We start from the raw sequence: 13,351 nt of genomic DNA, 5'->3' as shown, positions 1-13,351 counted from the left end.
AGGTCACCACAGAGCAGCACCAAGTAGAGTTCCCTGTGCTATACAGTAGGTTTTCATTAATTACCTGTTTTATACATAATAGTGTATATATGTCAATCCCAATCTCCCAGTTCATCCCACCTCCTGCCCTTTGCCCTTGGTATCCATATGTTTGTTCTCTACATCTGTGTCTCTGTTCCTGCTTTGCAAATAAGATGATCTTTACCGTTTTTCCAGATTCCACATATATGTGTTAATATACGAGATTTATTTTTCTCTTTCTGACTTCACTCTGTATGACAGTCTAGGTCCATCAACGTCTCTGCAAATGACACAATTTCGTTTCTTTTATGGCTGAGTAATATTCCATTGTATGTGTACCACATCTTCTTTATCCATTCCTCTGTTGATGGACATTTAGATTGCTTCCATGTCCTGGTTGTTGTAAATAGTGCTGCAGTGAACATTGGGAGTGCATGTATCTTTTTGAATTAATGGTTTTCTCTAGGTATATGACAAGTAGTGGGATTGCTGGGTCATATGATAGTTCTATTTTTAGTTTTTTAAGGAACCTCCATACTGTTCTGCATAGTGGCTGTATAAATTTACATTCCCACAAACAGTGTAAGAGGGTTCCCTTTTCCCCACACCCTCTCCAGCATTTATTGTTTGTAGATTTTTTGAAGATTACCGTTCTGACTAGTGTGAGGTGATACCTCATTATAGTTTTGATTTGAATTATTAGAAATAGTGATGTTGAGCATCTTTTCACGTGTTTGTTGGCCAACTGTATGTCTTCTTTAGAGAAATGTCTAGCTCTTCTGCCCGTTTTTTGATTGGGTTGTTTGTTTTTTTGATAATGAGCTACATGAGCTTTTTGTATATTTTGGAGATTAATCCTTTGTCAGTTGCTTCATTTGCAAATATTTTCTCCCATTCTGAGGGTTGTCTTTTCATCTTGTTTACGGTTTCCTTTGCTGTGCAAAAGCTTTTAAGTTTCATTAGGTTCCACTGGTTTATTTTTGTTTTTATTTTCATTACTCTAGGAGGTGGGTCAAAAAAGATCTTGCTGCAGTTTATGTCAGAATATCATAGATTGTTGACATAAAACCACTGGTGTAATAAGTTAGGAAAGTTGAAGCAGTGCTCAGCCAACACTGTAAATATAATAAGGTATAGTTCACAATGCTGTTCATGATAAAGCCAAGATATCAAGAAAAAATGATGGCATAGCTTGTTTATTTTTATTTAAAATTTCAGATGCTTAAAGAGTGCAGACTTCAGGTATGTACAAGAAATAAATACTTTATTCTTCAATACATCTGAATTACATATTACTGTATTTACTGCCCAAGCAATAATGTCTGATTCACACACAACCAACTTGTAATTGTGTAGCAGGATTTTTAAGGCATGTATTCCATTCTTCTAAGGGTTGCTAATTAGTGTACGTCTTAGGCTGTGTTCTTCTTTGTAGCAGGTGGCAATGAAATAATTTATTTTTGGATACCTGAGAGTGATTTCAAGTGCAAATAGTAAGAAAGAAACAAAGAGTAAGGGAGGAAGGAAAATGGTACAAACCTTCGTTTTTGTCGAAGGTAATAGTTTGGCAACTGCTAGGACAATTTCTCCTGGAGGAAAATGTTCCAATTAATAGGGTTTCTAGATTTCAGAATTTTAATAATCAAGTTTTCATGTATAAAAAGAAATCAGTATGCTATTTATAGTACTTTAGCTCAGAAAAGCAAGTTATGTATGCATATACATATATATAACAGCTCTTTACAATAAGGATTTGATTTAGCAAATGAGTTAGCAAATTACATATTTTGTATTAGACTGTACTGACATAAAATCTATTCTCTTTAAATAGAAAAGGTACTTTCCTGATAAATCATGCATCACTATGCTGCCCACAGTTAAGTACAGTTACTCAAGCCTTAAGTACATTGTACATTCTCTTATGAAGTCAACCAGGAAAATTGGGTGATAGTCAAGGGGAATTTTCACATCCGCTTATGATATTTGAATTGTTCCATAAAAACAATATTTTTACCACAGTAAAATTTTTTTCAAGGAAACAGTAGCTGTGTTTCCAGTTAACAGTAATCCCTTTGAATAATTGTGGCACTGTTTAAAATTTTTGTTCAGTGGAAACATATCCACAGGGTTTTGTGTTCCCTATATGTATTTTAATAAAATTAAGTACATGTATATAGATAAAATATATGCTATGTGTAACATTTTAGCTATATATCACTATAACATTAGGATTGGATTAGGAAGTTCAAACTTCAGCATAAAACTATTTTGTTTTTAAAGCTGCTGAAAGAAAGACTGCAAGAAATACAGATAGGCCTAAAAATACACACATACCCTAAAATTCTGTATAAAAGATTTGTACCAATAGTTTCCATAAAACTACATTTTTATCTAGCCCTTCTACTTCTGGACATTAATTTGCTTCAGGACTTAATGATAGCGATGACTAATAGGCTTGTATTTTGAGTCTCCATTCATTGGACAAATACTGAGGGTCTGTTTGGTACCAGCCACTAATCCATGTGTCAGACCAAGAATAAGACAAAAAGCCCTATCCCCTGCCCTCACAGAGTTCACGCAGATTTGAAAGTGGTAAGGGCAACGGGGACAAGTAGGCTAAACATGAAGAGTGCTGGGGCTGCGATTGTAATTAGAGGGGTCAGGAAGCCTCCCTGAACTGATGTCTGAGTAAAACTGGAAGTGAGGAAGCAACCCTTGCCGATCAGTATCTGAGAGGAAGCCGGGGGAAGAGGAATCAGCGAAAGGGATGAGCCCTAAGCCTGACTGGACCACAGCTAAAGCGCAGTAGTCTAGAGGGGCCAAAAATGAGGAGAGCAGGAGAGAGGTAAGAGGTGGCGGTGCATCCTTGCCATGGAGATAAAGGCCTGCTCATAACGAAGAGGGTTGAGCACCCTGGTAAAAGCAAAGCCGTGTGACACAGAGATCACCAACTGGGAGGCTGAGGAGTGTGGGCTTGATTCCTGGTTCTGCCACTTACTACACAACGTTGGGCAAATTATCTGACTACCACTTCTGCATCCTCTTTTTCTCATTTCCAAAATGGGAATAATACCTCCTAGGTGTCTTAAGAGGATCAAATAAGGTAACTCTCAAGCCTCTGACACAATCGTATTTAATAGGTAGAAGTTATTGTTATCATAACCCAAAAGGGGGAGGGAGGATGGAATAGTTCCCAGTTGGACCAATCTTGAAATGCTTTGGGTACCAGTATGTTGAACAGTTAATGCTCAATATCCCATTTTAAAAAAGAAATTTTAGTGAGAACTTCTTGATTCAACTGTACATTTTTTCTCAAACTACCTATGAGCTAGTTTCTATCTCAGATTTATATGATGGTCATCTTTTCCCAATGCTAAGCAAAATTAAAGTTTCAAATCTTAGTTATTTTCTAATTTTAAAATGTTAATTTCAACTACTTGCCTACCTAAGTGATAGCAGAGAACCAAACGAGTGAACAAGAAGCAAACCAAATAGTGAAAAACAGAAACATCCGCCCATCTGCTGTTCAAAAACTTTTTTTTTGTTGTTAACATGTGTGGAAAATTTTCTATATCTAAAATCATCCCCTATGTTTAGAGGTACACTTAAATAAACAAAATGAACCTGAGCTTACAGGGCAAAAGTACTCCTATGTTTTCAGTTCCCTGTTAAATTGCAACCATGAAAAAAAAAATGTGCATTTTGGGGTCCAAACCTTTTCTTATCCTAGACAACTTCCTCTCAGACTTGGTTCAGAAAAGAATAGGATGCTCTGCATTTATGAGCTCTAAGCTATCTTCACTTAGCTTTTCAGATTCTTTGTGGAATAAGATAAGATATAAACAAATAAATTGTCCAAACTGGCTTCGTGCCCTGCCAGGCTCAGAGGCACCTCCGCTAGCTGCTGCCCCCCACTTCCAGCACCTCTTCCATTTCACTACCTTAACTGGGCTTCAGATCCTGTTCTTTTTTTTTTATTATTTTTTATTTTTATTTTTTTAAACATCTTTATTGAAGTATAATTGCCTTACAATGGTGTGTTAGCTTCTGCTTTATAACAAAGTGAATCAGTTACACATATACAATATGTTCCCATTTCTCTTCCCTCTTGCATCTCCCTCCCTCCCACCCTCCCTCCCACCCTCCCCATCCCACCCCTCTAGGTGGTCAGATCCTGTTCTTAACTCTGACTTGCCTCTTTCATTCCCAAGCTAACCTGCAGAGATGCTTTTTCCAATCAGCCAGTACATTTAGCACATATTGTGTGCCACCAGATTCAGGCATAAGGGATGCTGTTCCTCTTTTCTGTATTAATCCTGCCTCCTTCCATCTCTCCCTTGGCTAGATTTCTAGAGCACCTCGATATCCCTTTCCCCGACTCCTGGGATGGGCTGACCAGCACTTGCAGAGATGGGAGTGCAGTAAGCCCGCATCCACAGGGAGGAGCCAAGGCTCAGATCATGGTGGGCCAGGTTAAGATGAACAAGTCTCGAGTCAGAGAGACAAGAAGTCAGACCCTGGGAGCTAAGATCAGACAAAAGCAAATCACAGGAAAGAGGAGGAAATTAAACTTGAGCAGTTGTCTCCCACACTCGTCTTTGAAGCATTGGCTCAAATTGTGTTATTTATTATCTTGCTATGAAATGTGGTTTAATAAATATTTTACTGATAGCAGTATTATTTTTGAGATGTGGAAGCCATAATAAGGTTATATTTTCTGCTGGTAAAATTGTTCCTAGCTTGTATAATTTTATGTTGGAATTAAATACATCAGTAACTCATGGTTCTAAAGGGCATCATGGCTTTGAAATGTTTGGTCACCCTAACATGTTTGGAAAACCACTGTTGAGGAAAATAGTATAAAGGCAAAGAGCAAGCTAACTAAAAAAAGATTCCAACTCAATTCAGCAATGTTGTAAATGGTTACGACTTTAACTGTGTTATGTCTTTGAAGCTTTTATGTTAGCTTATTCTTTGTCAAATATATATATGTATGTGAAATATGTGTGTGTGTGTGTGCATGTTTCGTGAAGCATCATATATATTTCTAACTGCAGTTTGTAAGTCAGAATTAAGTTTATAAGTTACTGTGGTTTTGTATTATAGTCGCTTCCTCTCATTTTCTATAATTATATGGACGGAAAGGTAATATTGTTGGAAAATTACGCCCTATTCTGATGATGATGTATAACCTTTAATTCTCATTTTTATGGAGTAAATCATGACTAGAACAGGGTTATGGGTCCTATGAAAAGAACCTCAGTTCTTCATTTATTTTCTTGTTTGTTTTGTTTTTCAAAATCCAGGGGATGTCAATTTGTATTAAAAGTCTGTGTAAGCAGTGATCATTTTATAACATATAGAAATATTGAATCAGTATCTTGGACACACGGAACTAACATAGTGTTGTAGGTCAATTATGCTTCAAAAAAATACATCAAACAAACTAATAAAACAAAAGAAGGAAAAAAAAAAAACCAGTCTAGTAAGTATGTCCACCAATTCCATAAGTAACTGGGAGTACTTTTATTCTTATGTCCAATTGTAAATACAGACTTTGACATAAAATAGGAAAAGAAAAAAGGGTGAACCTTCCTAAAGAATTTTACTGATCATTTTGTAGATCTAAGATTTATTGTTCTGTATTTTTAGGAAAAGTGTTACCTTGTTTACAAAATGTTTTTAAAATATTAATTTTATTTTAAATAGTATCCTTATTCAAATCCCTGATCTTAACAAATTCTTTAAAGAATTAATGCAATGAGAAAAGAGGTAATAATCACCAGAGAATATATTCACATATTTGTCTTCAGTTTATACATTTTGTTCTAATAGAAATATTGATCAGATTTATGATTTAAGTATTTATGCCTCTTACTAAATATGTCTTTCAACTCTGGCATTGTTCAGAATACTCTCAAAGTAATTATGATCTCTAAAAAAATAACTCTTTTATTATTTTTTTTGTAGGTGAGCTATAACTTGGCCTAAAATACATCAAGCTTGTGAATCCAGAGGACATTGCTTTGTCCTCAAGAATCTACAGCACCCAATCAAAATTTAGACATATTTAGCTATCAGACTAAGAGTTACCCTATTCCAAGTTCAGTTCATTCCCTGTAAACAGAAGAATATAACAATAATTATTGTTCCTGATTATTATAGATACAGAGATAACAGTCAAATTTTAATAACAGACGCAGCACAGCACCCATCAATCAGAAGGGACTGATTGGAGGGAGGTCCCAGAGCCCCTCCCTGTTTCTCCATCCTATACTCCACACCCCCATCCATCCCTCCACCCCCACCCCCACCCCCCTGGCATTACTCTTTCAGTTGCTAGATTTGGGGGAGGTCATGGGGTGGTAGTAGGGGGATTGGGAACCAGAGTGGCTGTTTCGTTTCCAGTATGGAATTATCTCAGCATTTTAATAACCAGTGTGGCTATACTGGTGTCCTAGCTGAATGTGAACAGTGGACACGTAGGTGTATACTCCAAAGTATGCCATGAAGAGTATTAATGATGTAGCGTTTCTTAAAAGAATGCTCCACTGTTACCTCCAGGAATGTCTTCTGTGCTGATAATGTTCCATTTTGCAAGTCTTGTTGCAGATGTATGGGCAGTAATAACGACCACAGACATGCCTCTTGGCAGACCACAAAAGTAAGACAGACCCCAAGTGCAGAGATGTTAACATGTGAAAAAAGGTGCATCACAGAATCAATGAACTACACTTCAAGATATGTTTATTTCTTTTCTGCTTCCATCAATCCCCTGGCTTCCCCAACACCTTGAGCTTGCCAACTGTAGTTTTGTTGACCATTTCAGGATCAAACTACTGAGATTCACAGGAGATTACTTTATTTGCATTGTCTGTTTACATGGGGAGTTATGGGTTTGGATGGCCACAGGAAAAGAACTGTTAGTGTGCACTGAAAGGATGTTTTATTAATTCTAACCTTTCCCAGCCCAAGTAACCTTGCTGTGTGTCACAGAGAATGCCCTCTCTGTAAGGAGCTGGACTTGCTGGGAAAGCTTTGGGGACTTCTTGGTGCTGGTAGAATTTGGGCATTCAATTAGGGTATTCTAATACTTGGAGATCTGGGGATATTACAAATTATATGTGATATTCTATATCCTGGAACAATTCATATTAGGAATATAAATATATATATATTAGGAATTCATATTAGGAATATAAATATATACTAAGGGAGAAAAGCAAGAATGCAAACAGTGCCTACTGGTTTAGGAAGAAAGCTTAGTAGCTTTACAATGGGTACATCAGCAATGTAAATAGAAAAGAGAAAGGCAGATTTACCTGATATAAACACACTGCTCTCCTCAAATCTCTCTCCACTAAGTAGCACCTATGAAAGGGCTTTGTAAACTGTTGAGCACTAGACAAATGTGTGTGCTGCCTCCACGGGGGGGAGGGATCACGAATCCTCATTTAATTCCCACCTGTGCCCAACTCTGAGCACTTTCTCTCAGCTTTCTCCTCATTTCTGATTTCAAAGAAAGGTTTAACAAGCAGGAATAGAAATAATAATGTGTTTGATAAGATGTAGGAGATATTCAGAAATAATTGTGTTTATACTCCCTTCAACTTAACTCATATTCTTTTGTAGAATTTATTTAATCTCTAAATCCTCTTCCTTCTCTGGAACTAGTGCTCCAGAAATAAAACTTCTTTTTTGTTCTCTTAATTAAATTAATTCATCTCTTTTTACACATTTATTTTTCTCTTCTCCCTTCAGAGGCTCTAACCCTTTCCTTGACTAAAATTTTTTGGGTTACAGAAGTCCTTCCCTTGTTGGCATTTTATTTTGAAGTGCTTATTTCAATTCAACAAATATTCGAACAGTAGTATTGCTGGAGGGTCTGTGTTAGATGCTGCAGGGGGTAAAATAAATAAATGGCACAGTCCCTGATAGCACCTGCCTTCAAAGGGCTTTGTTGCTAATAAGGGAAAATAAGAAAGCTGCACAAATAACTATAATGCAAGGTAGAGTACATCATACAGGTACAGGAAGAGATTACACTAAGGACTGGGGAGGATTTCCTCTCCAGAGGGTCCTGTGGTCCTTGTTGTTTGCTTGCTTCTGTCAGTCATTTCCAGTACACCTCAGAATTTTCTCTCTAAATGTTACGGAATTATTCTTTCCTGCATATCTGTTGGTTTTCTACTACATTTCCCCCTCTATCTCCTAAATTCATGCTTAGACTCTGCAAAGATGCTTTAGGTTGTTTTTTGTTGTTATTGTTTGTTTTGTTTTTTAAATCAAAACCAGCAGTGGTAAGAAACTGTAGCTTAACTATTGTTTTATATCTGCTTTGAATGGCCTTGACCTTATGAGTTGACATTCCTGCCTTTGATTTCCATGTCTCTTTACTTGGTATGCAACCCTTCTCTGCCCCCACTCTTGACCATGGCACATATCTGATGGCCTCAACAGCGGCTCCCCATTATATTTGTCCTTTACCCACTTGTTTCTGTCTTGATATCTCTGGAAATCCAGACAGTAAAATTCCTCAAATCACATAGTTTTCTCAATTTTACTCTGTTTTCCTTTTTCTCCTTCCAAAATCTCAAGTTGACCTTAGTCCAGGCTTCTCCAAGAATAAAATTCTTTTAATGTTTAGCCACACTTAGGGGGAAAAAAGTAATAAAGTCTTCATAATTCTTGGGAAATTGTGTTAGTGTAAAGAGATACTTCCCATGATGTTATACGTATATGGGGAATCTGAGAAAAAAACACATCCATACCTTTCTTGGTTGACTACCAAGTGGACAGTTTTTACCCTTTTTCTTCACTAGCAGAACCCAGATTTTGCTCAGGCTCCTCCTACTGGGCATATCCTTAAAAGGAAGCTGGAGTTGGATCTTGATCTCATTTCCCTTGACAAACCCAAGTTTAGATATGGACATGAGATGGAATACTGGCCAATCAGATGAAAGGGAACATCTTCTGGAGGGCTTCAGAAAGTTTTCTTTATGCAAAAATGAAGATGCTGTTTTCTTGCTTCTGGACTTTGTCACCTGCAAGGAATGCTAGAAAACATGATTGCCACTTAGCATCCATGATAGGAGAATAACTGACGGGTTGGAGACCACAGAAAAGGGAGACGAACAACAATCTCATCCCACAGTCCTTGTGTTAACCAACCCATGGCTCTTCTACAACCGGACTTCTTGGGTGAGATTATAAATGTTCTTATTGTATGCCACTATTACTTGGGTTTTCTGTTAATTGCAGTTAACTGCAGATTTTTGTTCATTACAAATATAAATTACTTCTGAAATACACAATTTTTTAAAAAAACCCAAAACGAAAGTCAAGATTATATTGTCCTATAGGACATTAAGGAGTATTGTATCTAACCTAGCAACCTTATTATTTCAGTAGTCTTTCTCCACTGCCTGTGAATCTCTTTCTCTGATTCTCCTGGAACCAACTTCACCATTTTGTTGATATCCTCATTAATGAGTTGAAGACATCTTTGACATGTCTTCATTCTATATTTTGAGTTACTATGTAACTTTTTGAAAATTGTACTTAAATAGTAACACTATGATTTAAATTTTTCTGCTGAATTTTAAAGTGGTTTTTCACTTCAATTTAATTCAACCCTTATTTACAGAATTCCGGTGTCTCTGGGGTAGGGGATGCAAAGGTAGAATACAGGTATGAGAGGAGAGACTAAGAAGCATTGTAAGGTGTTTACAGTGATTTCCAGGCTTGCTTAGTAGCCACTGGGTGCCCCAAGAATTGCTCTGGACCATACAAAACAGCCTTCCAGGAGCTTGTGTTCATTATAAAGGCTTTCCAGGAGCCTGTGTTCATTCAAGCGTCTGATGATATAACTAGAAAATCTTATAGGTGGTTATCAGACACAATTGACATCCTAAAAAGAAAAACTGTTGAGGCACCAAATCTTGCTGGATACAACCTATTTATCAATAATCAGTTATTATAATGGATTATTGAGGGCAACACTCTTTCATAGTTCCTATGGGAAACAAGGGGTTTGAAGTTTTTACTTTGAAATGAACAAGTGGAAAGGACTAAAAAAACTTTAGTTTGAGGACTGCCCCTCAAAATTCTGGCTACTTCAGTCTCAACAAATGTCATTAATAGACCATACTGAAATCCATTTCAGCATCACGGAGACTGTTACTAACCTGGAACTTTTCTCCCTTGAGCTTTTACTCTTGGATTGAATAATAATTCTATGTATTTTCAGAGCACTTTGCTATTTACAAAGACGTCATGCATTCTTTCATTGGGTGTATTAACATCCCAGTAAGTGGCAGGTGAGGTTCAGAATCAGGATTTTGAATAGCTAGATCTTGGATTGCCACAACTAGGAAAGCTGAATTGCAGTGTTGGTTCTTTTCTGGAAACATTCTAACAGCTATGGGCAAGGTAAATTAAAAGCCCTCGGCGCGAGTCCTGTATCCCGGTTCCACCATCTCCTTGTTGCTTAGTCACTTTGTGACTTAGTTTCTTTGCTCATTAAATAAGCTGACCAGTCGAAGCCCTGCCTTTCTAGGTATTAAATAAAATAATCAAGGGGATGGAGTTAGCACGGAGCTCAGCACAACCCAGCGCTGCTCAAAACACAGCAGTTAATCGATACTGGGTTGCGAGTCTCCCTTCCCGGAAGCCCCAAGATGTCCAGTGTGCCAGGGCGCCAGAGGGCAGCGGAGGAGGCCACCGAGTGGCTCACGCCTGTCGAGGGCACGCTCCTCCCCTCCACTCTCACTCCGCCCCCAGAGGGCCGGGGCGGGGACGCCGTTCCCCTGGAAACGAGACGCGGAGGCTCAAGGCCCGCCAGAGCCCTGGGGTGTTGCGCTCGCAGTGCGCGCAGACGCCGGCTGCCAAGTGGGAGCAGGTGTGGGAGTAGCGGCCGCGCTCCCGGTGATCGCTGGAGGAGGTGGGCGCCTCTCGGAGCGCGAGTGTGGAGGTGGCCTCGCCTACCCGGGGCTGGGCAGGGGCGCGCGCGTGGAGCCGGCCAGCCCCGCGTCCCCTCAGACGTGCTGGATGGCAGCCCAGGTGGCAGCCCGGGAGGCGGGAGGCTTCCGGGAAGTCCCGACCCTTCGCCTAACGCCGGGCGCCGGCCCGGAGGCGGCGGGCCTGGTGGAGTATGAAGAGGAGGACGAAGACGAGGAGGTGGCGGCGGCCAGGAGAGCGCGGAGTTTCGCCCAGGACGCACGGGTGCGCTTCGTCGGCGGCCGTCTGGAGCAGATGCTGGGGCTCCCGGAGGAGAAATGGAACCAGCATTTGGAGAGCGAGGACAAGCGGCAGGTCCTGGGGGAGTTTCTGGAGAGCCCCAGCCCCGCCTGCCTTGTGTTCAGCGTCGACGCCGTGGAGCGGCTCGCGGCGTCCCAACAGGTAAGGGGCGAGGGGCGAGGGAACCAGGTCACGCCTCCCGCCCAGCCTGGCGGACACCTGAGCGGGACAGGCCAGTTGTGCTTCCTTGGGTTCTCTCGGGGCACATATTCGGGCGCTTTAAAAAACTTCAATCAAGTGCCTGCCGAGAGTCCGCAGAGTGCCCCACGTGCGCCCACTCTGCTGTTAAGCGGCTGTTGGTTAGTTTTCTAGAAGGTCAGCCTTTGCGCCTGCTCCATCCGGATAAAGCAGGAAAAGCAGCGCGTCCTTCAGCTGCCTGGGCGTGAGGCGCGAGGCGCGAGGCGCGAGGTAGGTTCTCTTTGCCAGATAACTTTCCTTTAAATCGCTCTTGTGTCACTCCGGAGCCAAATGTGGTGTTTGGCGGAGCCCAAATAACTTGTCATGGCTCAGTCTGCCTGTCAACCACACTTCATCCTAACGAATAATACTTAGGACTCCTTTTAAAAAAGAATTGCCTGGCAATCTGCGCTCAGGACAGTTCTCTCTCCCTCTCCCCTCCCCTTTTTTTTTTTTTTCCTTTTACCTTTTTAAATCTAGACCTCTGGTACACTTGAAGGTTAACATATCATCTACGATCACAGCATTTGTACTTAAAGAGTTTGCAAAGACTTTGGAGCAAGATTTAGAATCTTGAGATGCCTCACTGTCAATGTTGTAAAGTGATGCCATCATCACTAGATGTGGTCGTAATAATGGCGGGGAAATAGGATCCCAGAGAAGAAAGAGAGTAACTGCAGTTAGCCTTAGGGTTTTGTGAGTTCTGAATTGTTTTTGTTTTGCTACTCTCCTAATTTTAAAAGTTTGTCAGTGGAGTGGACAAGAACAGTTTAGTACTACTTAAGTTAAACAGTCATGATATCTGAAGAAATGACTTGATAGTTATGGAAATGTTAGAACATCTTGATTAAACACTGCTTTGAGTATAGAAATACAATTTAACCTCTTGGTCTTTATCTCGGTTTGGCTTACTTCTGAACAGGAAAATGTTATACAAAAGAATAACCTTTGCTAAGATGGAAACATTCTAATTTCTTCCTGTATTTGTTTAATATGAGACTTTATGGTATATGATGATCCTAATTGACATGCTTTTGAAAGGTGACTTTCCACACCAATAATACTGTGAAATTAACATTATAAAAGAACAAAGAAAATTGTATAAACTTTGCAGAAGAGCAGTGGAGCAATCTTATTTATAAAGGTAGGTAAGATGCCAGGTTTTATTTCTCATGCTAGCAATCTACTTACAAGTTAGATACAGCAAATCCTGCCTGTTAACATGGAAGCTACATTGTGGACTTAAAATAATTATGTTACTTCTGTTTCAGATTCCAAGAGATGCAAAACATAAACTTGTTTATATTGCCAAGAAGAGTACTGAAAACGTTGGAGTAAATGATTTCTCTCAAACAGTTTTATTTGGAGAGTTACCCGCCTCATCTCTTGGACATGTAACTGCTTTCCTAGACGAGGTACTGGTCTATCCTTAATATTTTAAACTTTCATTTATCTTTATGACACTTGGAATTATTCAGGACAACTGTGGCTATTAAAAAGAGAATTTAGAAGCCAGTCATCTCATTAGCCAGGTGGACGGAAAATGGTAGTATTTAGACTGTTCCTGAAATGAGCTGATATTGATGCTAACGTTCAACAGGTGGTAATTTGCAGGATCCTCCTTTTCCTCTCTCTTTCTAAACAATGGAAGGAAATTAAAAAGCAGCTTGAATTGAATAGGCTCCTGTACTTAGCTATAGGTATTAAACTTCATGTTCAGAGTAGAGACAAATTTACACTTTGGAAAGGGGTATTCTCAGTTTTTCAGATTCCTGTTAGTTTCTAAGTGCACTCATGTTAGACAATGGGAAAGGGTAATGGAAATAATGTATTAGGAATGGCTGCCTTAAAATTC

General features: G+C 39.5%; 1 protein-coding gene across 1 annotated transcript in view; it reads left to right on the top strand.

The window, feature by feature from the left end:
- Positions 1-11,069: 11,069 nt before the first annotated feature.
- The window catches only part of DNAH11 (dynein axonemal heavy chain 11), a 324,223-nt gene continuing 321,941 nt past the window's right edge, over positions 11,070-13,351 (top strand). Inside the window, exons 1-2 of the mRNA XM_068550514.1 lie at positions 11,070-11,421; positions 12,768-12,911. Coding sequence (XP_068406615.1) covers positions 11,071-11,421; positions 12,768-12,911 — 495 coding nt within the window. The 5' untranslated portion in view covers position 11,070. The remainder of the gene's footprint in view (positions 11,422-12,767; positions 12,912-13,351) is intronic.

Source organism: Eschrichtius robustus, chromosome 8 (genome assembly GCF_028021215.1).
Source record: "Eschrichtius robustus isolate mEscRob2 chromosome 8, mEscRob2.pri, whole genome shotgun sequence".
Classification (NCBI taxonomy): Eukaryota; Metazoa; Chordata; class Mammalia; order Artiodactyla; family Eschrichtiidae; genus Eschrichtius; species Eschrichtius robustus.
Note: the sequence above shows the minus strand (reverse complement) of the source record. Positions and strands in the feature narration are given on the sequence as shown.